General features: G+C 39.5%; 3 protein-coding genes across 3 annotated transcripts; 1 reads left to right on the top strand and 2 right to left on the bottom strand.

Moving 5' to 3' along the window:
* The first annotated feature begins 771 nt into the window (after positions 1-771).
* On the top strand, positions 772-11,234 carry LOC113152747 (phosphomannomutase 1). Its single transcript, XM_026346177.2, has 8 exons — positions 772-1,162; positions 1,910-2,027; positions 3,096-3,172; positions 3,528-3,619; positions 4,946-5,045; positions 5,890-5,965; positions 9,474-9,589; positions 9,905-11,234. The coding sequence occupies exons 1-8, from the start codon at positions 1,079-1,081 to the stop codon at positions 10,025-10,027; spliced, it is 786 nt and encodes a 261-aa protein (XP_026201962.1). The 5' UTR covers positions 772-1,078; the 3' UTR covers positions 10,028-11,234.
* Positions 11,235-13,226: 1,992 nt separating this feature from the next.
* Positions 13,227-19,740, bottom strand: csdc2b (cold shock domain containing C2, RNA binding b). The gene is made up of 4 exons (XM_026346281.1): positions 19,529-19,740; positions 17,868-18,224; positions 16,808-16,930; positions 13,227-14,973 (listed from the first exon to the last, which is right to left on the bottom strand). The coding sequence occupies exons 2-4, from the start codon at positions 18,047-18,049 to the stop codon at positions 14,811-14,813; spliced, it is 468 nt and encodes a 155-aa protein (XP_026202066.1). The 5' UTR covers positions 18,050-18,224; positions 19,529-19,740; the 3' UTR covers positions 13,227-14,810.
* A 601-nt stretch (positions 19,741-20,341) lies between these two features.
* polr3h (polymerase (RNA) III (DNA directed) polypeptide H) lies at positions 20,342-24,145 on the bottom strand. The gene is made up of 6 exons (XM_026346224.1): positions 24,004-24,145; positions 23,586-23,682; positions 23,370-23,456; positions 23,155-23,218; positions 22,024-22,258; positions 20,342-21,166 (listed from the first exon to the last, which is right to left on the bottom strand). Exons 1-6 carry the CDS (start codon positions 24,112-24,114, stop codon positions 21,116-21,118), a joined length of 645 nt encoding a protein of 214 aa, XP_026202009.1. The 5' UTR covers positions 24,115-24,145; the 3' UTR covers positions 20,342-21,115.
* Positions 24,146-24,409: the final 264 nt, after the last annotated feature.

Raw genomic sequence — 24,409 nt, 5'->3', positions numbered from 1 at the left:
CCTGCCCACTTGTGATAGTATCACAGGCATGGTGATGATTTCTATTAGAATCTTAATGGTAAAAAATGATAAATGATAAATCATAGACACAAAATCCACCCGGTGAAGTGGCCCAGTCAGAAACCAGACTCAATAGGGATGTTGTGGAATGACCTAAAAAACTTAGGTTAAGGTCATTACTGCCAAAGGTGGTTCAACCAGTTATGAGTTTAATAGATAGAATAAATAAAGACATAAAAATCATGATTGTCTGTGTGTCAGTTTAAAAATATTGTGTTTGTAAATTGTCACTTTGGTGAAGACTGATACACACAAGGTTTTATTTTCTAGCAATTTGTCATGATGAAAAATTCTATTACATTATAAATGGTCATTTAAATGTATCTGATACATAGCTAAAATTGTGAGATAAAGGCCAACAATCCTTTAGATTTTTACCATGTGCCATCCCATTTCTATATTTTTGCTGCTGCCACTGTTCCTTTCTGTGAAGTCTGATGCTGTCATAGAATTTCTTTATTATCTTCTCATTGATAAATAAGTAGTTACTCCGCTCTGATAAACGCTGTTTACAACACACGCCTTCAGATGTTTCATGTTTGTGTGCAGCATCCATGCGTCGCTCTGCACTTGTAGGTTAAAGGTCAGTTTGTAGGAGACTGGCATGTCAATGCATATGCCCCGCCTATTACATGACGTCAAGCTCCGTAGCCCTGCTGTGATTGGCTGCCGGGTGAGGCACAGCCCACCGTGGTCAGTTCTGCAAAAACCCGACATGCTGTTTGTGGAAGTGTGAGTGTGTTCACCGAGCCAGGCAGAACCGAGCCGAGCCGAGCCGAGCTGAGCCAGCTGGACTGTGCACTCCAAGAAGAAGAAGAAGAAGAAGAGAGTGTCAGCATCGGAAGACGTTATTTTCCAGTTTATTTTATTCTACACACTGCAGAACTCTCTCATTCATTTTCCACTTATGTGACTGCATATTATTCTATGTGGGGATTTTTTGCACGGGAGTGGGCCGCTCACACTTGAAATTGAAAGTGCAATTTGCAAACAATAGAAGCTCAATTTAGAGGAAGAAATGGAGAAATCAAACGCATTGTCGTCGGATCGAAACGTCCTCTGCCTGTTTGACGTGGACGGCACTTTGACACGGCCGAGAGAGGTGAGCTCACATCCAGTCTTTATTATTGATTATTTAGTTATTACATGTTTCTCATGCGTCTTCACAGCTCCTCGCCTGGACGTTTTATTTGCAGGGTAATAGAAAGCACACTCTGTTCTCTTTGACCCCAAATGCTCCCTCATGCACCCTCTCATATTTTAAGCCCTTCCTCCTTCTTTCACTCCTTCAGTATTTACCCTATAGAGTTCTGTGGCATGTGGACTAGTCACGTAGCAGGTCTGATGACATACATCCTGCCTAAGTACACATGGAAACTGTCATGATATTGTCAACACGTGAGTGTTTCTAAATATAGGAAATCTACCCCACTTATTTTAACGTTTTTATGTGATGATTAGACCGAAAAATCATCTTTTATTATCCAGCAAAGTGATTACTTTTTATTCTCTCTTGTTCCTTGAGTTTAAATGACTGAGTAACTAGTGGGTGTGCAGACCATGCCAGCGCCCAGATATTACATAATGCAGTGTCTCTTGTGTGCAGCTCAGGGTTTCTCTTTTCTTCCATATGTTACAAACTGGAGCAGAGTTCCAAATTACAACACTATTAACGCCGTCATGTCTATTTTCCTTTGTTATATCTGTGTAAATCTGCTTTAACCGCACTGTGCAACTCACACATTTTGCTTTTTAATGTGACTGAGTTCAGGAAAGTGTGTCTTTGTGAGAGGGACGTCTACTAATCGACACAGAACAATACAATGACCACATTTCCTGTATTCTGCAGAAAATCGATCCACAGCTGGACGAGTTCTTCCAGACTCTGAGGAGAAAAGTGAAGATCGGCATCGTGGGCGGGTCAGACTACTCCAAGATAGCAGAGCAGCTTGGAGAGGGGGATGATGGTGAGCAGATTACTTTCAGCCAAGAAAACAGACACAGACTGTGTTTCATTGACTCACCTGAATCACACTGTTTGGATCTTTTAATGTAACTTCTACTTAAATTGACACCAGTCCACTGACAGTGGGGCAGGTTAACTGAGAATAATTTAGGATTTAGGCCGTTAGCCAAATTTGGTACCTATAGTACCTGTCATGTATATTAATAGATAGTAACACAACATCCAACAATAGCATTAAAGACCTGCAATAAATGGACAATAGCACAACAGAAGTTCAACAATCTTTATCTTCCTTTATCAGTCTCATGCTGACTAACTGCAACATATTGTATTTGTTTGTTACTGATGTGATAATATGAATTAGCAAAAGTCGCAGCTTAAAAAAACTCAACACAGTAACTGATTCTCCTGCACCTTTAATGACAAACAGAGTTTAGTTCAATTAATTAAACCAGGAGTTTCAAACCCACTACAGCATCCATCCAGCTGTATACAAAACAGCACAGACAGGCTGAAAACCTGTCTATGGGCAACTATTAGACCACAGCTGAGGTACCTGTACCTATATTTGAGTATTTCCATGTTATGTGTATGTTCTACTTCTGCTTTCACTCTACTACAATTTAGAGAGAAATACTTTTACTCCTCCCCCTTTTTGAGGCCTTTACCTACTTTGCAGATGCAGATTCCTAATATAAAATATAATAAACAAATCACAATAATGTATTTGTATGGAATAACCTCTTGTCAGGACAAGTGGTTAAAATTAGCCTCACGTTTACCAGTTCTACACAAAGTTGCTAGGTAATCGAGAGTGTCTACTTCTGCCATCCCTGACCAAGCAATGCCAAGTGTGCCAGAGGTGAATCTTTTCCTGTGTCATGATGCACACAGCAACAGCTGATGTTGTTGTTGCTGGAAGTTAAAGATTTTCCCTGCTGAGTGTGGTAGGCAGAGAACATACAGGCCAAATGATGTGAGGGTGAAGGTCAGACAGATGCAACTACATGACTTTATTTTATATGTTCTATGACCTATAATTAAGTTGTGTGTGTTTCCTCTTTTGCAGTGATACATAAGTTTGATTATGTATTTGCTGAGAATGGGACAGTTCAGTACAAAGATGGAAAACTCCTGTCAAAACATGTGAGTGCATATACACACACACATACTAATTTATTAATTTCCTTGAGAACAATAAATGGTACAGGATACATGCACTACATTGCGTTACATGCTTAAATTAAACCACTGAACTTCAAGTTTGAGATTGCATAAAAAATGGTTCATGTTGAAAGACACGTGTCATATAAATGTGAAATAATAAGACATACAAAACAATAAGACAAACCATTAGCCAGAAATAGGTCATGTTCGGTTGTTCTGGTGTTTTACAAAATGCAGGGAAAGAAAACAAACAGTTTCAGTTACCTCTCACAGCTGGTTTGATAGAGCATTGTCTTTTATCTTGTTTAATGATTAGTATTTTTATTCTGGCCAGGCCATTCAGAACCAGATTGGGGAAGAGCTGCTGCAGGACCTGATTAACTTCTGCCTCAGATACATGGGGCTCATCAAGCTGCCAAAGAAAAGGTGAGAATTTGACGAAACTCACACAACCATTTGTTACATGTCGTTTACACATACATAATCGCAAAGCTGGAAAAGGGCATTAGAGAAACTTTTTTTCCAAAGGTAGATTTCTCCTGGAGAACTCTGATTACTTGGCCACATAAACCTGTAACAGTGTTCCTAATTGGCTTTTTACAAGAGCGCACGTGCATAACAAAGGCGGCAGACACTCACCACTCTATCAACTGAGAGACGCTGCTGGATTAAAGGAGAGATCATTACGCGGAGTGACGCAATCTCGTTTTTAAATCAAGTCCGCTCAAAATCCAACTGAAACTGAAACCAACACACATTTCCCCTTAGACGTCTAAATATGTCACTTATTTCTTTAATTCAGACAATTTGAACTGTAAAAAGTAGCACTGGGACTGTCTATCTATCTGTCTGTCTGTCTGTCTCTCTCACAGCTGTGTGTCTCTCTCACTTCCTCTGAAACACAAACAAAAAACCACACTAAATCAGTGCGTTTACATGCACTCAAGTAACCAGGTGTGAATGGGACATGCAAAGATGGGCCCCCTATAGAGACTGACACACACATTTTAAAAAGTGGCCAGTTACAGGGGAACGTTGAGAATGGCTTAACTTTATGCAAATGTCCTCTGATGCAGGGCAACAAACAGCCTGGTGAAATCCTTTTGAGATGATCTGGGTTCCAGTTGAAACTGATTTTATTAATTCTCTCAACTAAGCAAGCCAAATTTTTAACTTTGTACATTTACAAATAGCAGATGGACCCTTACTTTAGGTAGGCCACGGCCGGGATTCAAACCCCAGTCTCCTGCATAGAGTGCAGTCTTATCAACACACTATCCAGCCGATAGTAAAGCTGATTGTATCACTCTCAAGCTGCTTAATTCACTCTGACATGTTTTGACAAGTTAACGGGACATAATTAAGAAGAATGAGAAGAAAACAAATCGTTGTGTCTGCCGGTGACAGAGTTTAAAAATTACACACTCAGCACAAACTGCTTCCAGAACTACACTACTGATTGATACTACTACTACTACTACTACTACTACTACTACTACTACTTTTTTAGGCCATCAGTTACTTAAACCCCCAGGGGGACACACACAATATTTGACCTGCTTTCCTGGTATGCAGGAATGTCAAATCTTTTTATTTGGTTTGTTACATGTTGAAACAGGAAAATGTGCCTTTTAAGATAAAACACAATGCTTCACATGTCTTCTTCTTATTGGAGACAAGGAAGTATTTGTTGAGTTTTCTGTCTCAGATAAGTTGTTTATTAAGTAACATGCCTTTTAATGGTGCCTGCAGGGGAACGTTCATTGAGTTCAGGAATGGAATGATCAACATTTCCCCCATCGGACGGAGCTGCACACCAGAGGAAAGGATCGAATTCTCTGAAATTGACAAGGTAAAATACTTACGTACTCATTAGTACATTATTAGTACCAGGTGTGTTAAATACATTAAATTGTATTGGTATTATCTGTTTATTATTATTACCGGTGGTGTTGCAAAGATTGAATCAATCAAAACATCTTCAGTGTTCGATCGAGAAAGCGGCGATCAAAGGTTCAAGCCCTGTCGTCAGGTGGTTAGAGAATGATACAGGCTGCCCAACAGCCAATGAATGAGAACTGAGCCTGATTTGGTTTGTGGTCACAGTCCTTCCTCTGCCTACCCCCACCCTTGCCTATTTTGCTGAGTTGCAGTGAAATTTAAAACTTATTATAGCTACTCCGAAGGATCAGGAGTCGATTTCAGGAGATAAGCTAAAATAACTGTGTTTTTATTTTTTAGTCACCAACAGTCATGGTGACAGTGATCCAGTTTCGTTGTATGCATGATGTACAATGACAATAAAGGCTATTCTATTCTGAATTGCCTCTTTGTCTCTCTCAGAGGACAAACAATGTTAACCTTTTAGGAAAGCGTAACAGGCTGCCCATTGATGGCTCACGGAAACGGGTGATATGGAGGAAACAGATTGCAATAGAAGAGGACGTGTGTAATCTTTCAGCAACCTGCAAAATGCATACAGCTGCATCCTAACTGCATTCATACAATTTTAAACATGTAGTAAATGAACAAACATGATGTGCAAATGGTAAGCTACACTAGTTTCTGAGAACAGAGCAGTTAATGATGATGACCAATGGTAATCACAGCTAGAGAGGTAAATGAACACACAAGTTTTGGGTGTGCAGTAACAAGGTTTTGAGCTGATGTTAAACTGTGTGTAACTGTGTTCACAGAGAGAGAAGATCAGGGAGAAATTCGTTGCTGCCCTAAAGGAGGAGTTTGCTGGGAAAGGACTGCGGTTTACAAAAGGTGAGAAAACCAAAAGCCGAAAACACTTTTCACAGAAAACCTGTAGTTGCCGCTGCGTTTAATTTAATCAGTAACCACCGTGGAGTACGAATTACAAATGATGACTAATATTTTAGTTTCTGTTACAGATGAATTATCTCCTTATTGCCAAGAGGTATAAAAGAGCAGAGAAAGTGAATTTAGATAAAACAAGAAAAAGTAGCCAGTGTGCATTTGTCAGCACTCAGAATACAGTGAGATACAGTGAGGCTTTATTGGCGTCACTGCTGCCGTCAGAATTTCATGTGATCACACTTTTTTTTCTTAGCAGACTCAAATCTGTGTCACTGACTCACAGCTAAATCTGGTGTAACATGCAGATTAAAGGAATGATCTTGTCTTGGTTAAGCATCTTAGTTGGCAGACTTTGCAGTATCAGTCAAATGACTTGCAAAGATCTTGCTCATTATAGTCTAAATACCTCTTATGAAGTCCCTGGAAACCACATGTTGCATTTAACTATAATATTACTCTTAAATTTCTTCTGAAGGAGTGTAGTGGTTACAGGGGTGGCTGTTCTTCAGTTGGTGGGGCAGTCATCCATTCAGAATTGGTGGTGGCTACATGTTGATGTGTTTCTGAGTAACTCACTGAACTCTGAACTCTCATCTTAAATGCAGCTGCATGTCCACAAGATTTTTTTCTAGGGGTCGTTAATAAAGCATCAGTTACTATTATTATTGAATTTCTGCATTGACTGCCATGTACATGTACATTTGTCTGAAAATAAAGCTCCAAGCTGTTTATCTTCATGCAATCAGCAATAACAGGTTTTGTCTTTGAACAGGATTAAATCTGGTCTAGTTTTAACCTCCATGTATTGTGACTGGTAGCAGTCTGACCTGTAATGGTATCTGTGCTTGGAAGACTTTCATTAAGGAAGAAAAACAAACATTAATATTCAGTTTCCATGTTTACAGCAGTGTTGCTCAATAACAAAACAGTTTTACGGCGTGTCTGTTTGTCATCTCTTATCTCTGTTAAAAAAAGAACCCTCTGACTCACAACTGTGATTTGTGGAGGACCTTGTGCTGGACATTGGTGCTGTCAGTTAACGATTACAGACACACACCGTGTTCCCTCTTTCTCTCTGGCGACACAGCAGCAGTAAGGTTAATCAGACACACAATGTTTGCTTACGTGCTCGACGAGGTGTGAGCCTCTGCTTATGACGCGTGTAGGCTATCCAAGTTCAGACAAACAGGTTTTTTTTTCCTGATGTTCACAGTGTATATCTGGTTACCTGAACTTTGCCAATCAATATTTTTTAATTATTGAGCCAAGGGTCAGACATGGTATTGTGTAATATATGAGACCACGCTCACTTAGGTTACTTAAGTGGAAAGCAGTTGTGTGTCTTTGCAACATGAATTTGCCCAAATATTAGTCCATTTGCAGCAATTTTACAGTTTAATTTGTTGACTCTGACATTGTAGTGTAGGTCAACAGTTCCTCAGGATGTACACAGTTTTAAGAGTTATTTGTTTGCCTTCTTGAGTGTTTACCTACTGCACTGGTGCCTGAGCTATCTGATAGGGCTGCAGTTGGTGTTACATAAACTAGAGGCTCCATCCAATCTGCACTGAATGTACAGAATGTAAGGAACATATCAGTCTCTGTTTTCATGATGCTGAACAGTAGAACCTATTTTACTCTATTGATTTTTTTATTTATTAAATGATGCCGATTACAGAGGAGATGTAGTTAAAGACAAGCAGAACCTATGAGACTTCATGTGTGCTGCAAAGTCTTTATTTGTTATTTGCACAAGTGGAGAAGTACTGTATATGTAAATAGGAATTATTGCACGGTTTGCAAGAAACAGACATTGTACAGATAGTATGCAAAAGAATATGCAAAATATACAAATTAAACAAGTTTAGGTTAGAAATAAAAAATCCCAGATATGATACAACATGTTTATTGCATTCATGACTCACCTCTAAGACCTGATCACAGTTCAGTCCATGTTTTCTCTTGAATCTATTTATGTTAGATTAGTCAAATGCTTAGTAACCGTTACTCACTGAGGCAGATTGTGTAATTTGTTTGAGCAATTGTTGAGCGGCATTACACATGCATATCTCTGCATTATCTGCAGCTCTACTTGGGTGAGTTGAGCAGGCGGGGGGGTGGGGCGGTTTCAATGTGGCTGAAGCATTGCATTGTTGTTGAAAGTGTTTGGGTGGAGGCGTGTTGAGGGTGTGTGATGGAAACAGCTCTATGATTGGCTGGCTACTCCTCAGCTATCACCTTTGTTATTGGCTCTTTAGCTCAGACACATGATAGTGAATTGAATTTAAAGGTAGGAAAGGGGGGTGGGATGAGAGAGTGAAATAAAAGAGAAGAACTTTGGAGGAGTTTACAGTTCACAGGTTACTGTAAACTGTTCATTCAACTCACAGCTGACCAACACCGGAGTTCTTCTTGTCTTTTCATGCTTTAAACTAAAGTAGGATGACATGAGAATCAATGCTGCTCTGTGCATTTGTGCAGTTTTGCAGATCACACACTGCAATCATAACGTTTTTTCTCAGTTACACAAGGAGTCCTTGAATATACAACTTGGTATTGCTTGATCAAAAATCAACACACACTGGGTGTGTTTAGATGCCACATCTTTACATTCTTGTGTCTGTCTGCCAACAAGTTTTCTGTCCGAACAAACAGGTCTGTCCCTGCTGAAGCTGAAGATCCACTGCTCGGTGTGTAAACAGTGTTTGTTCTGCAGAGCTGAGCACAGCTATGGGATGTGTATAGTATAAACACAGTGAAAGGCTGCAAAAGAAAGTGTTCAGGAGGTTATAGAGTGTGCTGGTATATACCTGTTCTAGTGTAATGTAAACACATATTTATCTCTTCTTTGCATTGAGCGAATGTAAAATCAGACTGTCTCATCGTAAATCTTCATGTCACCATTTTTTGGAACTAGAATGAGCACAACTGCTTGTAGTGCAAAGTTAGTCACTAACGTTTAACAGTGAACTATAATAACAGATCTCAATCACAAGGAGTGCCACAATAAACAGACACAACTGTTACATAAGATCAACGCCCAATAAAACTAATCAACAAAAGCAAAAATGTGTTGCTCTCTCAAAGTTGCTCAGTGCTTCTCTGATTGATACTGAACTGGGAATTTCTCACCAATGGTAATATGCAACGTTTAAACCCTGTTCACATTGCACCAACAAAATACAGAAGCTCATCTCCTTGCGAAGTAAACCAAGTTGTTTTCCATGAAGAAAACTCTATGTGCTGACTCTCTTTTTGTTGACCTGCTCTTTCCTTTCCCTGCCCCTCTTTTTTTTTCAAAAGATTATTATTAATGAAACATGGCCTCTTCATCTGATGGTGGTTGAACCTGCTGACCTCATTGCATCTAACTTTGGCAGACTGACAATGCGTCTGACAAGGCGAACAAACCATGCTAACGTTGATGTCCCTGTCTGTCTTCATCTTGGTTTAGGTGGTCTCATCAGCTTTGACATTTTTCCGGAGGGCTGGGACAAGAGACTGTGTCTAGAGCCACTGGAGAGTGAAGGTCTGGACACCATCTACTTCTTTGGCAACGAGACCTCAGTTGTAAGTTTGGAGTTTGTTTACAGGAAGTTGAGTCCAACTATAATATCTTTAAAACAAAGCACAATGTCTGACTGTAGAGTGATAGGCGGTGCAGATGTGAATAAAGAAACAGCTGTGGTGTGATGCTGTAAACAAGACTATGTTTAGTCAGATAAAACTATGGAAGTGTTTATTCAGACTCAGGGGTTAAAGTTCAAAGATCACTGTTGTGAAAACATGTGGATGAGTTTTTGTGCTTTTGTCTTATAAGAACAAACTGTTCTGCAGTTGTCAGATCTGTGCACCAATTTATAATTTTTAAATTTCGCTCTTTAGGGAGGAAACGACTATGAAATCTTCAACGACCCGCGCACCATTGGTTACACAGTCTACTCTCCAGAGGACACAGCCAGGCTCTGCCAGGAACTTTTCTTTGACGCTCCTCCACACGAGTCCTGACAGAACCGCCCCCACCCCTGCACCCTTGGCTTCACCCGTAAACCCCTCTGAACTCTCGGCTTTGGGCCCCTGCTGCTACAGCCACTAGCACTTTGAGCCCAGACTGTTAATGAACTGCTGAAAGAAACCTCCTCTTATTTCCTCCAAAATGTAAATATGACTACTCTTAAAAGAATGGACAGCAGAGGGGTGGTTTGAATTTTGTTCAATAACTCCTAACTCCTCTTTTTTTAAGGGACATAACTGAGCAAGTGTTTTATTTTGATGTGTGTTCAATACTGTGCCAAGACTGCGATGTGTAGCATGTAAAATGAAATTAACAAAAACATTCAGAGAGATTATTAAAGATTCTGCAGTACTGAAGTTAATACTCCAAAGTACTTAGAGTATAGGTTGATGTTTGGCATGATTTTTAACAAGTAATGAATACAAAGTAAAAGAGAGATAAACAGGTGATTTTACTTGTTGTTCAGTGAGACCATTTTGAAAAAGAAAAGTAGAATGAACGACATGTTAAAGTAGACGCGGACTGTTTTTCTCCTTTTTTAACTTGAGAACATATGAATCATTCCACGTGTAACTTCACAGCGATTCTTTGAGTTAACTCGGTTTACTGTGTGGTGCTCTGAATGCCAAATGTCTGTTTTAACCTCTCAAAGAATCTTGCCTGGATTGAAAACATTGGATGTTTCGCTTCTTCAGGTTCTTTAAATACACTAAAGTGAAGATTTATCAGATTTATATTTAAAAGTGAACATTTCTAATTCAGTGAATTCTTCTTAACCAGTGAATGAAGCTACTGTGACTGTGTCACTCTTCAAACATTTGTTTTGTAAAATATTTTTACAAGTTGCACCATGTCCTGCACGCGTCCTGCACGCGTCCTGCACGCTGTATACTGGGTGAATATATTGGTCCTCATTGCTTAGCTGTTGCTTTTTTTTCCAGATTTCTGTTTAAAGGGTTTTAGAAAAACAAAAACTGTCATTGTTATTGTTAAAATAATGCCTCCTTATCATGGGTCTCTATTTTGAAAGACAGATAAATTAGCTGCACTATAAGCACTCCTCCAACGTGAAAGGACCATACAGATCTACTGATGCTAAATGTATTATTAGTTGTGTTGTTTTTCAGTCATTAGTGAATGAAAACTTATTTTCTGTCAATTAATTGTAATAAATCTTTCCATTAATTTGTTTCACTGAGATCAGCTCTTCAGTGTTGTTCTTTACCACCCGAGCTTTGACCACACACGTGTCTATTACATGCAGGTCACTCACAAACTCAACATGCCATCATAGTTGGGCTGCACATTCTCCACAGGGTCACCTTAAGGTTCAACTTAAGGTGGTTTAATTGCCAGACTCTAGCTCTGTAAGAATTTCTACAATCATTTCTCATTTATTCCTCAATGATTAACGTCTCCTTTAGTCTTTTTTCAGCTTTGGCAGGTTCAGATAACCAAAGTGAGAATCACATCCTTTGGTATTATGGTTATGTGACCTAACAACCTTGAAAGTGTTAACGACTCCAAAGAGGTTAAAGTTCCAACCCCCCGCCAGTCGTTTTTTTGGATTAGAGACAACATGTCTTCACAAGCCTCAAGCAAATCCAGCTGAGGCACAGCATTCATTGTTAGTACAAAGATTCACAAGATTCACCGGACGTTACAGATTTTTAAATTTACATAAATATGAAAAGAAACAATGCACAAAATACGCTCTAACGCCCTGGACCTGAAACTAAACTGTAAAACTGAATAGGATTAAATGAACCACACTGACTGCAGAAGCTAAACAAAACATAAGAAACTCAACACAAAGGGGACAAATGGGGGCACAAAGACAAACACCACAATCAATGCATCAGAATTATTTTAACTATAAACCAGTGTCAAGTAACAGGAAACAAAAATATTACAAAGAAATAAGCAAAATCTCTAAACTAGAAATTCTAATGCTAATTGCATCTTGTGGGGTTTGTGTGGTCTCTGCAGGTCATCAGTTGTATTTAAACAACCAAAAACTGGTTGATCCACATTAACCAAGAGACAGTGACACTGCAGTGATAGTAGTATGTTTGGATAAAATGCTCCTTTTAAAACAGTGCATGTGTTTTTCAGTGTAAAAACATAAAACTTTTAAAGCAGACATTGCAGTTGCAGCACTCATCAAGTGGCACCGGTGTTAAGTTGCAGAATGTGCTACCTTTCTTGGCCTGTAGATGTTGCTCATCATGCAGACTGAATATTGTTTTAAACTGCTTCTTGTTGCCTTTCTTGGCAACAGGTGGCGCAGGTTGAACTGGAACTACTGCTCAGCTGCAGGATGAACTGTCTGAACCTGGTTCTAGGTGCCAAATACACAGTATTCTTGTTTGCATTGCCTTTTCCTATTTTATTTTTTATTCAAAAGTGTATGTGAGCTAAAGTGAATTAAAAGAGCATCCCAGCAAAAGTGAAAAAACAAGTAATAGTTAATATTACGTCATTAAATATATTACTTTTAGAACATTAACATGTTCTGGAGCATGAGGAACTCTTCTCTACCCTTAGCCATTTATGCAGGAACCTTTTGGCCATTTTGATACAAGAATGAACAGATTATGAAACAATAGCCCTCGTTACACTGAAAGAGACACAAAATGAGCACAAACCATGCAGCCATGTCATTTGTGGTAGCTCTGGGTCTCTTTGTTGTCATTTCCTGAGTTTGTTGACGACATTTTGCATCTCTTTGTGGTGTTTTTGCATTGTTTTAAATCGCTTGTATTTTGAATCTGTGGTCATTTTGTCTTAGTTTTGAATCACTGGCGGTCTTTGCGGACACATGTCTCTTTTTGGTTGTTGTTTTTTCTTTGCTTTGTCTTTGTTTTACGTATATTGATGGAGACCCCTGGTCTGCCTGTGTGGGCCTGTGCTGCAGTAACTACACTGGTCATGAAGACTATATAAAGACTGTATTTGCATGAAAAATCAGCCCTAGGGCCCCGATCTCCCTAACAATCCAGCCCTGAGGTTTTACCAACAAAAACTGTTGTCCTGTCTAACAGACGCTCAGGTTTGGCTGGTTTCAGAACTGTTCACCAAACACATCTCCTCAGTCTGATTTTAAGACTTACTGCCTCACAACCTGTCTCACATCCACATGCAACTAAAGAAACACTAAACATGTGAATGATAAAATACTTTAATGTTCTTTCAAGGCTCAGTAGAAGTAATCATGGGGATCGCCACCACTGTGGCTCTCCACAAAAAAAGGTGCCGTTTTATGTGACACCAACAAAATATTGAACAAATTTAGGCAGTGACACAGACACATGAGACAAAATACAGAGAGACTCTATAAGTAACATAACATACTAATAACATAATAGAAAATGAGTGCAATTAATAACTACAAACATTTCTGGTGCAATGACCTCTATTGGCACCAACAAAAAAGTCAGATAGTTCACCATCACATTCACTACGCTCAAAAATCACATACAGGTACAAGTGTTCCGAAAAAGACATTTGGAAATAGTTTTGTTTTCAAGAATTTAATTTGTCTCTTGATCCTTTCTAACAACAAGGACAACTAGGACAACAATTCAGGCGAAACAGCACTGTAACATCTGCAGCACTTTGTTTACATAGTGGAAGTTAAAATTTCTTTTATTAAGTTTTGACTGTATGTGGTTCCCAGTGGTTCCCAAACCCACCCCTGCCTGTTTTCCAGCTATCTCTGCCCTACACACTGCAGAATACCTGATTAGCTGGAAAACGAGCAATGCAGGGGAGAGAACCAAGTTTGGGAACTACCGCATAACCCAAAACAGGGAGCATTTTATCAGGGTCACACAATACTTTTAATAAATAACCCAAATAAGAAAATACAAACTTTGTATATTTCAGATGTCAGTGCTTGGTTTAGCATGGGACGTTTGCTTTAGTCCTGGTCTCACTTCATGTTTTTCAGTTTCTATTGTCACATACTAACTGAATTTCTAACTTCTAGTACTTTGCCCTCAAATTTCAAAATAAAACTTCCTCTTTCTTCTCGGTTAAGGTCATGTTTCTAAACTGGTGGTGTGGCACCCAAAACACAGTGATGAAACATCCTGTCAAGGTTGTAAACAACTACCTGTTTATATTTAGAGCTTTTCACTATTATATAGTTTTCAAAGCCTGCTGTAACTTACTGCTCTGAAGGTTGTCAAGCGACTATTTTGTCTTTGATTCTAAGCAACGCAAGGATTTAAATCTATTCATGCTCAGTTACTTACTTTCTCATCCAGTATTCCTGCTTTTTAAAATCAAAGTTTGAACTCATCGTTCTACAGTTTGCATTTAAACTTTGTAGGCCGTGTTAATGAAACCCATGCTTTCACCTAAATTCCTGAAGTTTTGTGAAGTAAATAAGTGCAGAACAGCTGCAAAGAAGGGAAGTAAAACTGAATTTGACTTTATGTGGGAGAAAAGGCCAAAGTTTAAGAATTAAGAACAGTTATGTTTACAGTTTCACAGTTCCTTGAAAACCAGATCCACCTTGCTCTCTGAACAAAAATGATAAATAAATCAAACAAATGTGACTTTGCTAACAACTCGGTCAGATTCACATACAGCGCAAAATCATCAGCGTGTTTTACAGCTCTGAATAGAAAAATAACAAAGTCAACACTTATTTACACTGGACAATTTGCTGAGTAGGCAAAACCAGAAAAAAAACGATTCGAGCACAGATTGTAAGTTATCAGTCAGACCACAGGCCCAGCACCCTCCTCCCAGCCCTGCTCAGCATCCCTACGAGTTGATGATCTGCCCTGACCAGGTCTCGTGTTTCGTCCCTGGGTTGAGATGCGTGATCTTCACCTCCACCGCCTGCACCTTCAGGTTCTTGGGGGGTACGCGGCACACTTTATATGTGACCTCATCGCCTTCGACTGGGACATACTCCCCATCGATGCTGAAATAGAAAAACAAACAGACGATGAGGTTTGAGGAAAGAGTGTTGTTTCATATGAAGGGTTACAGATGAGGTGTGAACACAGGAAGTGTCACCACAAATGAAAATATAGCTGCATGAGAAGTATGACAGGTGTCAGTGACTTCATTAAGTGGACTACTCAGTTCTTCTCTTGTACCACACACACTGTAACAGAGGAATGAGACCGATGATTGGAGGCATTTGTGATCCTTCAAACCTTTGATTAAGCCAAGTTCTCCCTCCGTCTTGACTCAGTTTGAAATTAAATAGCAATAATAAAACGATAGATTAGTGTTTTTACACATCCTCCAATATCTTTACAATGTCACAAACATGCATGTAGGTACAGGCTAAACTTCAAGTTCTACTGGTGGGGTGCTCACCTTATTGATAAATCCACTTGGATTCACATCTCTTCTTACCCTCCACCCTCTTTACCTTTCCTATTTTTCAGCTTATCCTTCTTTTCAATTGCCTTTTCCATGATCTGCTATAATTAGAACTATTCAAGCTGAGGGAGTTTACTTTTCTGCTCTGTCTTTATACAGTTGAGAGGAGTGTAAAACCGTACTGGAATCATAATAATAAAGTCTGCTCCCATACAAATTCAATCCATTAGTGCCAGAGTTATGAGAACAAGAGATGTTCCATTTTAAATATTTCTAAAGTGATATCATGTCAATTTTTCTACTTATTTGGTGATTGATTTTTTTACTTGCTGCTAAGAAGGCTTGCAGCAGTTTTATATCATTTCTCTGTTTCAAGAATCAGGCACAATTTATCTTTTTTACTTTCTGATTTAATAAAATATCAAGGGATGAAAACTATTCATTATTTCACAATAAAAATCCTGATCTATAAATATGTGCTTGCAGGTTTGCAGGCTTGAACGTTCTGTCACATGTTGCTACCATCGTTGATCTGGGAACTGATAAGAGATTATTGGCAGAATTTATCATACTGCAATTAGTCTCATAAAGCGGTGATGAATTCAGTAATACAGAATAGATAATAAGCTGCTTCACTATGAACCAGCTGCAGGCAGGAAAGAGAAATTTGGAGTAGATGGAGTTCATCTTCCTGCTGAGTGGGAGATGAGAAAATCAAAACCACATTCATTCCTGCTTGGAGCTTGATTCAGAAGACAATTAGCTTGGCTTAGTTTAAAGACTAGAAGTTAAAACATTCACCAACCGGCACCTCTACAGCTTATGACTTATTTACATGTTGTAAATATTTAACACTTCAACTGTGAATTCCTGACTTTTAACCAGTGAAGACTCGGAGAGGTCTTCACCCCTGGATACTGTTTGCTAATGAAATATTGACAGACTCAATTTAAACAGTGTGGCTGTACACATGCACACATATTATAGAAACAAACATCTGGTGGAGCAGTGATAATAAAGTAAATAAATGATGGAATTTTAACCATATAGATATAAGATAACATAAAGATAACTGGACCATTCAGCATAATACAGAGACAGAAATTCACATATTTGCTGAGGCTGTAAAAACATTTGACACAGTTCATATACTAAATAAAAAGTAGAATAATGCTAGCATAGAGAAGTTTCTGTACTGTTTGTGCATTCAGACGTATTGCAGGTGTTACTGCATCTCAGGAGAGTTGGACAAAAATAGCCTTACCTTTGAAAAAAGTACCTATGTGAACATTGTTCTAAGAGTTGTATTAGTTGACACAGCAGATCTGCAGTAAGTTGGTGGTGTGTGTGTGTGTGTGTGTGTGTGTGTGTGTGTGTGTGTGTGTGTGTGTGTGTGTGTGTGTGTGTGTGTTATGAGCACTCACTCAGAGATGTGAACAAAGATGTCTTCGCCACTGTGGGAAGGGGTGATGAAGCCGTGACCTTGTGACCTGGAGAAGTTCTTACACACCCCCTTAAAAACTGGACCTGAGTGAGCTCGTACTGTGCTGCAGGCAGAGAGAGGAAGGCAGTGAAATTCACATGAACCATGACATCCCAGTGTGAAAGAGCACAAAACAAGTAGAAAAAACAGTTTAGAAGAAAGTAAAGAGAGGAGAGAGGAGGATTCATAAAAGATGTGAGAAAGGAAGATGCTGCCTCATAATGTGACAACACAGCAGCCCTGATCTGCTGAGTCACGGAGTAAACAGTGCAGTCATCAACCTTTATTCAGCAAAACACACTGTGTCTGCAAACCAGTCATGATGCAGCAACCTGACAGAGTTACATTTAAAATATTCTCTGGTTCAAAAACAATAAACCTTCAATTAACATATTAGTTTGACTGTTGCAGTGGTTTAAATATTCTTACTATAAATCTAACTCTAATCTCTACTTACAGCTGATAAACTCATTACACAGTCTGTCTCCTTGTGACAGTGGTAAATATTCAGTTCATTAATGTTTATTGGCAGTTTTATGTATATAAAAGTGAGTCCAGTATTTTCTACCACACAGTCAGTGGTGGAAGAAGTGCTCAGATATTCTTACTTACAGTAAGTAAAAGTAACAGAACCACAGTGTAGAAAAAAGTCATGCATTATAACTGTACTTAAGTAAAAGTAAAAAGGTATTATCGGCAAAATATACTTAAATACCAAAGGTATTTTGAAACACACACATACATTATATTATTTGATTTTAATTGTTGATGCAATAATGTGTTAATAAATCACTAAAATTAATTTATATACTTTACATCTCATCCTAACTTATAGTAACACATCTTAATTATATTATGTATTATTGTAAATGTGCAATTAACTAGTTAGTAAGTATTATATTTCACTCTGAAATGTAGTGGGAAATGGAAATACTTAATACTAATACTATATTGATAGTATTATTGTAATTAAATACAGATCTTCAGGTACTTCTACTTACGCTGAGTAGGTGCGGGTGCGTTTGGTCGGCAGTGGGCTCGGCAGGTCCCGAGGCAGAGGTGGCTCTTTCCCTTCTTCCCACACTCGGCTCCCCTCCCTCAGAAAGGGGAAGGAGAGGGTGAGAGAGGTGTTTGGGGAGCGCAGCAGGGTATCAGAGGGCGACGTGAGGCTGGGGTCTGCCATGTCAGATGTGATGAAGAGGAGGAGGATGGTGTGGATGCAGTAATGGCTGCTGCTGCTGCTGCTGCTCAGGCCACAGGCTGGAGATCGGACACTGATGCCGTCAGCTCAGTGCAGGACACGGACTCAGTGGTTATCCAGGTCAGCGCTGTCTCTTCCAGTCTGTCAGGAGGACATGCTGTGAAGAGAGAGACCAGAGAGAGGGAGCGGAGGAAGATCAGAGAGATGTCATATGGCTTTAGACCTGATGGAGAAGAGGAGTGCTGAGAGTGGGCATGCAGCCAGAAGAAATCAGTTCACATTACTGTAGCAGAAATGTGCAATTAAAATATTGTCTTTTTTTCATTACACAGCATTAAACCACATCTTTCTGACCCAATCACACACCTGTTAGAAAACTATGGTGTACAGGTTATGTCTTCAGACTTAAAGATCCAGAGCCACAGACGAAACATCTTCTTTCAGTTGTATTATTCACCAGAAATAAACTGATCTTGTTTGTAAAATCGGTGACATGCAGTCACAAATTCCCATTTCAAGGACATGGCCTGTGTTTGCAAAATTCCTGTTGACTCAGTTGGGAGCTTTGTGAATTCCAGGACAATCCCACACAATTATAGGACAGTTTATCTTCGAAGCTTCCCTCAGCACGACATTAAGTAAAGTGGAGATTGTGTTTTTTTATATCTACTTGGCTCATTGTATGTTAATAGCATGCTTGTGTTTTTAGTTCTGTGTATCTAACCATGTGACGTCAGAACATCTGCAGAACGCTACGAGCGGTGGTGCGTTCGTGACGTCAGAGCCACATCCCCAGATAGGTCCTACTCTGGTACTACAGAAATAATATTGCAGTGTTACAGTGACGTGATTATCACATTAGAAACTGTAAATAGACCAAAACATGTGCAGCTCGGGGGTTTTTACACACAGGTGCCAGCAGCAGAACATGCAGATGTGCAGAAATGAGGTTTTAAAATAAAAGGGTCGTGGATCCTCCGGCTCGGGTCGGGGACAGATCTCTTCCTGTCCCATGATTATAAAAAGGATGAGCGTGATATGAATTGTGTGTGTGTGTGTGTGTGTGTGTAGTTTGTCCCGCAATTCAATTCATGCACTTCATTATTTCAGAGCCTCACCCCGAAATCCCATTTTATCCGTTTTCACTTCCCTTTTTTTCCAGTTTAACAAACAATGCAACGTCATGAAATTAACCTTTGATTAAAAATGTGTCAAAGGCGAAAATAAAAACGCCATCAGTACTGTCTGACAATAAGTTGGACAAAAGCAGCGCGACAGGACCAGGTGGAGGAAATGTTCTAGTCCTCAACACAACCACAGACACATTAATGAAAAGCAGTCTCTGTTATTTAGCTGTTTTCATGTCGAGCATGCAGAATAAACGTTGTCCAAACACAAAGCCATGCTGACACACTACCCCCCGTGCAGCCACCTGCACACATTCACAGAAACGTTACTTACCGCATTTACTGCGTCCCACAAGGTTGAAGAAGATCAGCGCGTGTCACCGTGCGTTTAAAGTCGGGGTGTGTTATATAACCAGTAATTAAATAAATAAGTGGAGTAAATCCGACGGAAAACCCTGATGTGACGGAGAGGGGAGGGCTGCTGAGTCTGCGCAGCTGGAGGAGATTCCGATGGCTCATGCGACCGAGTGTGTGTGTGTGTGTGTGTGTGTGTGTGTGTGAGATTTTCTTCATTCCTTGTCCTCGTCTCTAATCAGTTTGGGGAACAGTTTGCACCATGTAATGAAGCATTCTTTGTCCCTGCCCTGATTTTCTGATGTTCATCATTTTGCAGCCTCTGTCATAAACAATGTGTTATGAGCTAATTGTATCAGATCAACACTTAATGGATGAGATGGTTCATCTGGAGTAAAATCACAACTAATGACATGCTATCTTTATCTCTTTTCCATTCTTAAGCCTTGTGTCCGTTACATTTTTGCAGGAGTGTCTCTTTTGTTGATAGGAACCACACAGTCTGACCTAGTTTCACAACACATAACTGAGACAAACATCAAACTGCCCATGCAGCTGTCACATGAAACACACCCACCACATTTCTGACTGAACCACAAAAAGTGTGTGTCACTGAGGAGTTAACAACATTAAGAGTGCAGCTCTGTTATAAACCAACAGGCCTCTGCCGTCCTTCACCGCCCTTCAGACAGTAGGATTTAAAGGCCGCTCACTAATCCTTGTTGATTTACTTCCTATAATCACACAAAATGACAAATACACACAAGCTGGTGATGCTTTTTTACTACGAGAGAAAAGAGAAATACAATATATTACAAGGCTGTTAAATAAACTGAGGATGTGTGCACATAAACAAGGATAGTCACAATATTTTAAAAAATGCAAACCTTTAGTTTAACAAACGTCTCTTTTACTGCAACATTCACCAGACACTTCAGTAGGTAGACCTGTACGTTACAGCCCTGCTATTAAATCGTTCATACCTACTCCTATTCTGAGCCAATTAAGTCAGATGTTGTCACCTGTGTAATCCTAGCATCACGCCGAGGATGTTATGATATCATGGTTCAAATTATTCAACATATTCATTATTTGCCTCTTGTTTTATACTGTATGGTCCCACTGCCCTCTGCTCGACACACTGCAGCTTAACAAATAGACAAAACAGTGAAATTACGAAAACAGCACTTTATTTGGTTGTTTTCTCGTCCTGCAGCAAGTTTTTAAAACCTCCATTATTAAGTTGATGTTGTTTTCTTAATTACATTTTGTTAAGATGCAGTGTGTTGACCTCTCATGGCCACTGTAGTATAATCAGTTTTCAGCAGGCACATGTAGGACTGCATTTACTTCTACAGTCAGTCTTGGTATGACAGAGTTCACATCCGTCACCTCTACACCAACTAGTTTCTTGGTTCAGAAAGCAGCTCCACTCTGTCTCTTGACTTCCTTGATGAAACATAAGAGTCCCATGTCTCCAGCTGACCGTCCCCCATCTCTCTGACCAATCACGATGTTTGAACTCTTCGTAACAACCAGTCAGACACTCTGTTCTTCCTGTACAGCACTAACTGTTCCACCACGACAGTAGTCCGAGCCCAGGCTCACAGATGGTCCCCTGAAACAAATTCACAAAATTACTTTTGATCCATGACTCTGTTTCTACTTTGGCTGCAAGTGCAAAGTCACAAGCACCACTTATAGCAATGATATTTTAAACAAGCACAAATCAGGTAGACCTTGTGACTAGCTGTAAACAGTGATGGCCTTGAAGAGGGACAAGAAGAAGGTCCAACATGCACATAGTATAGTTAGCTTATACTAACTATGCAATTGTTTATAATCCAGCTGCTCCTGCATTAGGAGAAACTATTATATATTAGATACTGGACACTTTAATGTAGTTTTTATGTTGATTTGGGGCGACTTTGTTGCCTCAGTAACATTTATAAATCTAGGTAGGAGGTGTGTTGCAGAAGGACCCGAAACATCAGCATAAATCTATTACAGAATGGCTTCAGAGACACAAAATCCACCTTTTGCAGTGGTCCAGTCAAAGCCCAGACCCTAAACCCAACAGAGATGCTGAAATGACATGAAAAGTGCGGTTCACTTCAGACATCCTAAGAATATGTCTGACCTGAAGCAGTTCTGTGAGGAAAAAGTTCCTCCTGGAGATTGTGCAGGTTTAATCCACAGGTACAGGAAGTGTTCACCTAAGGTTACTGATGCCATAAATAGATTTCACTTACTTTTTCCAATTGTGTAGCATTAAAAAACTGAATGTTGTAGGATAGTTTGGCCTCACAGGCATTAAAACCTTGATTCTTTAAAACTTGTGAAGGTAAACTTTCATGGTCGGTACAGAAAGCCTTAGAGGACTGACTAACTATAGTGCCACTCAGCTTTTATAACCTTGCCTCTGTGCATGTGCCTTCAAACACACCACTATGGAGTCATAAGTTGTGTTCTTACAATCAGGGTGTACGGTGCCTCTTTCTTCTCTCCGTTGTCTTCTGCTGGCGGCGCCGTTGACTGTCCCGGCTGTGCTGGCGTGTCACTCGCTGCAGTGGCTGGGCCCGTCGGCGATGTATCCACAAAGACTTCATCTGCCACTCGAAAACGGATCTCCTCTCCTTGGTCCATGTACAGGTCATGAGCCCCCTCATCGGTCTCATACTCCCAAAGCCACACCTGCTCTGCTTCATCACTGATGATGCAGGTAAGGAACCACAACCACTACTTTTAAACCACTGCATGCCGTTTATTACAGTGCCAATTAATTTATTACAGCTGGCAGCTACTGTTCATGTCACTGTGTTTTATAGGAAAAGATTTGTTGGTCCTAACTGGTTATTATTATGTGTATTTTTATACTGGTGACTACACAAATACAAATCTTTTAAGTGCTCTACACTCTCATTTGCCATTTAACCATTAGTCCATAATGGCAGAGCAATTGCTCCTCTGTTGCTCTGCCTAAGTTTTCCTTCATATTTTCCTGTTGGAAGGTTTTTGGGAACTTTTTCCACAACAGAAGGTGTCACTGTTGTACAGACAGTAAAGACTAACAGTAAAGGGATTCACTGTATTCACTGTCACTAGTATTCTGTATGCATTTATATGGTGTTATGGGACAAATTTATTTTTGCTGTTGAATATTATTTATTGTTATTTGCATGCTGACATGCAGTTATATTTTTTTCTTAGTATATTAAAATTTATGAAAGATTATCCTAGATAATTATATTAACTAGAATAATCTTAGATTGTTTATCAACTACTTTAGAACAGTTGCTGCAGCAGGTGTAAAGAGCTGAAGTTTTTCAACAAAGGTTTGGAACATGTATTAGAATTTTTGGATAATTTTGTAGACTTCAGACTATAAAGTCACAAATGTTTGTCTTTTGTGTCTTTTCCTACAGAAAAATCTTCATTGTTTATTAGATTTTTCTGTAAGTATGAGGGTAAAGGTTTAGATTAATCATTTCTACTTTCACCTGTAATGGAAGTCAGTATACGCTGTGTATTTATGATAAGAAACAAGGTTTTGGATTTTACAGCTGGTTAAATTGGGTTGAGACAAAACACTTGATGTTAGGATACAATTTCGCTGGTTGTTGAAGTGACTCTGGTGGAATAAGAATGTCATCGAAGAAGTCCATCGTCACTAAAACAGAGAGAAACCATGTGCAGTCAGTGTGATCCACAGTTCAGTAACAGAATCCTTTACTTTTGTTCCTTTTTATTGTATTGAGGACTTGACACACACATTTATGAAGACTGAATCAAACATGTTCAAAAGCAAGAACAGAAATTACCATGAACTCCCTCCTGACTGCAGTATTTGATCTTGCCGACCAGGATCTCATCGAGGAAAGGGTGAAAAACAACGTACCTGAAGTGAACTGTCACAAAAGACCAAAGGAAGAAGTGATAAAATCAGCAGGAAAAAAATAAACCTCAGCCTCACCGTACCCACAACGTAACCTCTGATTTGTTCATGTGAATTCTTAGTTCTGTTATCATTATCATACCTTTGGTGTGTGAGGCTCCGTCCCCTGGGAATATGTAGGAATCCTCTAGTTTAGTGATGTCGTACAAGCAGATGCAGAGGCCAACGTTGTAGACGACCTGAGGCGATAAGAGCAGATTTAACAAATGCAGACAAAGACAGTCACAGTGTTAAATGCATTAGTTATATTCTTACAATTAAAAACACAGAATGTGCAAATCAATAAATTAAACAATACAGACATCACATATACAACCATTCATTTAAAGTTGTAAAGTGTTCATGTGTCAGTAGGTTTGCCTTTCTTTCTTTGTTTGCCACTAAGATTCTTTTTATCTCAATAAACTCATCAAAATAATACTATTATCATTATTTTTGCTGCTGTGTGAGACTTTGAACTTGAATTCAGTTAATAATGCTGCTGGTGCACGTTAACACACCTTGTTGGCCAGTTTCTTGTTGAGCTCCTCGGCCACGGCCTCGTTCAGTTGTCTTTGGAAGAACCACGGAGGGATCCTGACAGTGTCCACCATCTCCACCAACACGAACATGACGCAGACCGAGTACAGGTAACGATAACCACAGACCGAGTACAGGTAACGATAAACACAGACCGAGTACAGGTAACGATAACCACAGACCGAGTACAGGTAACGACGGTACAGGTAACGATAACCACAGACCGAGTACAGGTAACGATAAACACAGACCGAGTACAGGTAACGATAACCACAGACCGAGTACAGGTAACGATAACCACAGACCGAGTACAGGTAACGATAAACCACAGACCGAGTACAGGTAACGATAAACACAGACCGAGTACAGGTAACGATAAACACAGAC

Source organism: Anabas testudineus, chromosome 8 (genome assembly GCF_900324465.2).
Source record: "Anabas testudineus chromosome 8, fAnaTes1.2, whole genome shotgun sequence".
Taxonomy (NCBI): domain Eukaryota; kingdom Metazoa; phylum Chordata; class Actinopteri; order Anabantiformes; family Anabantidae; genus Anabas; species Anabas testudineus.
The sequence above is the reverse complement of the archived record's forward strand: the minus strand, read 5'-3'. Positions and strand labels throughout refer to the sequence as shown.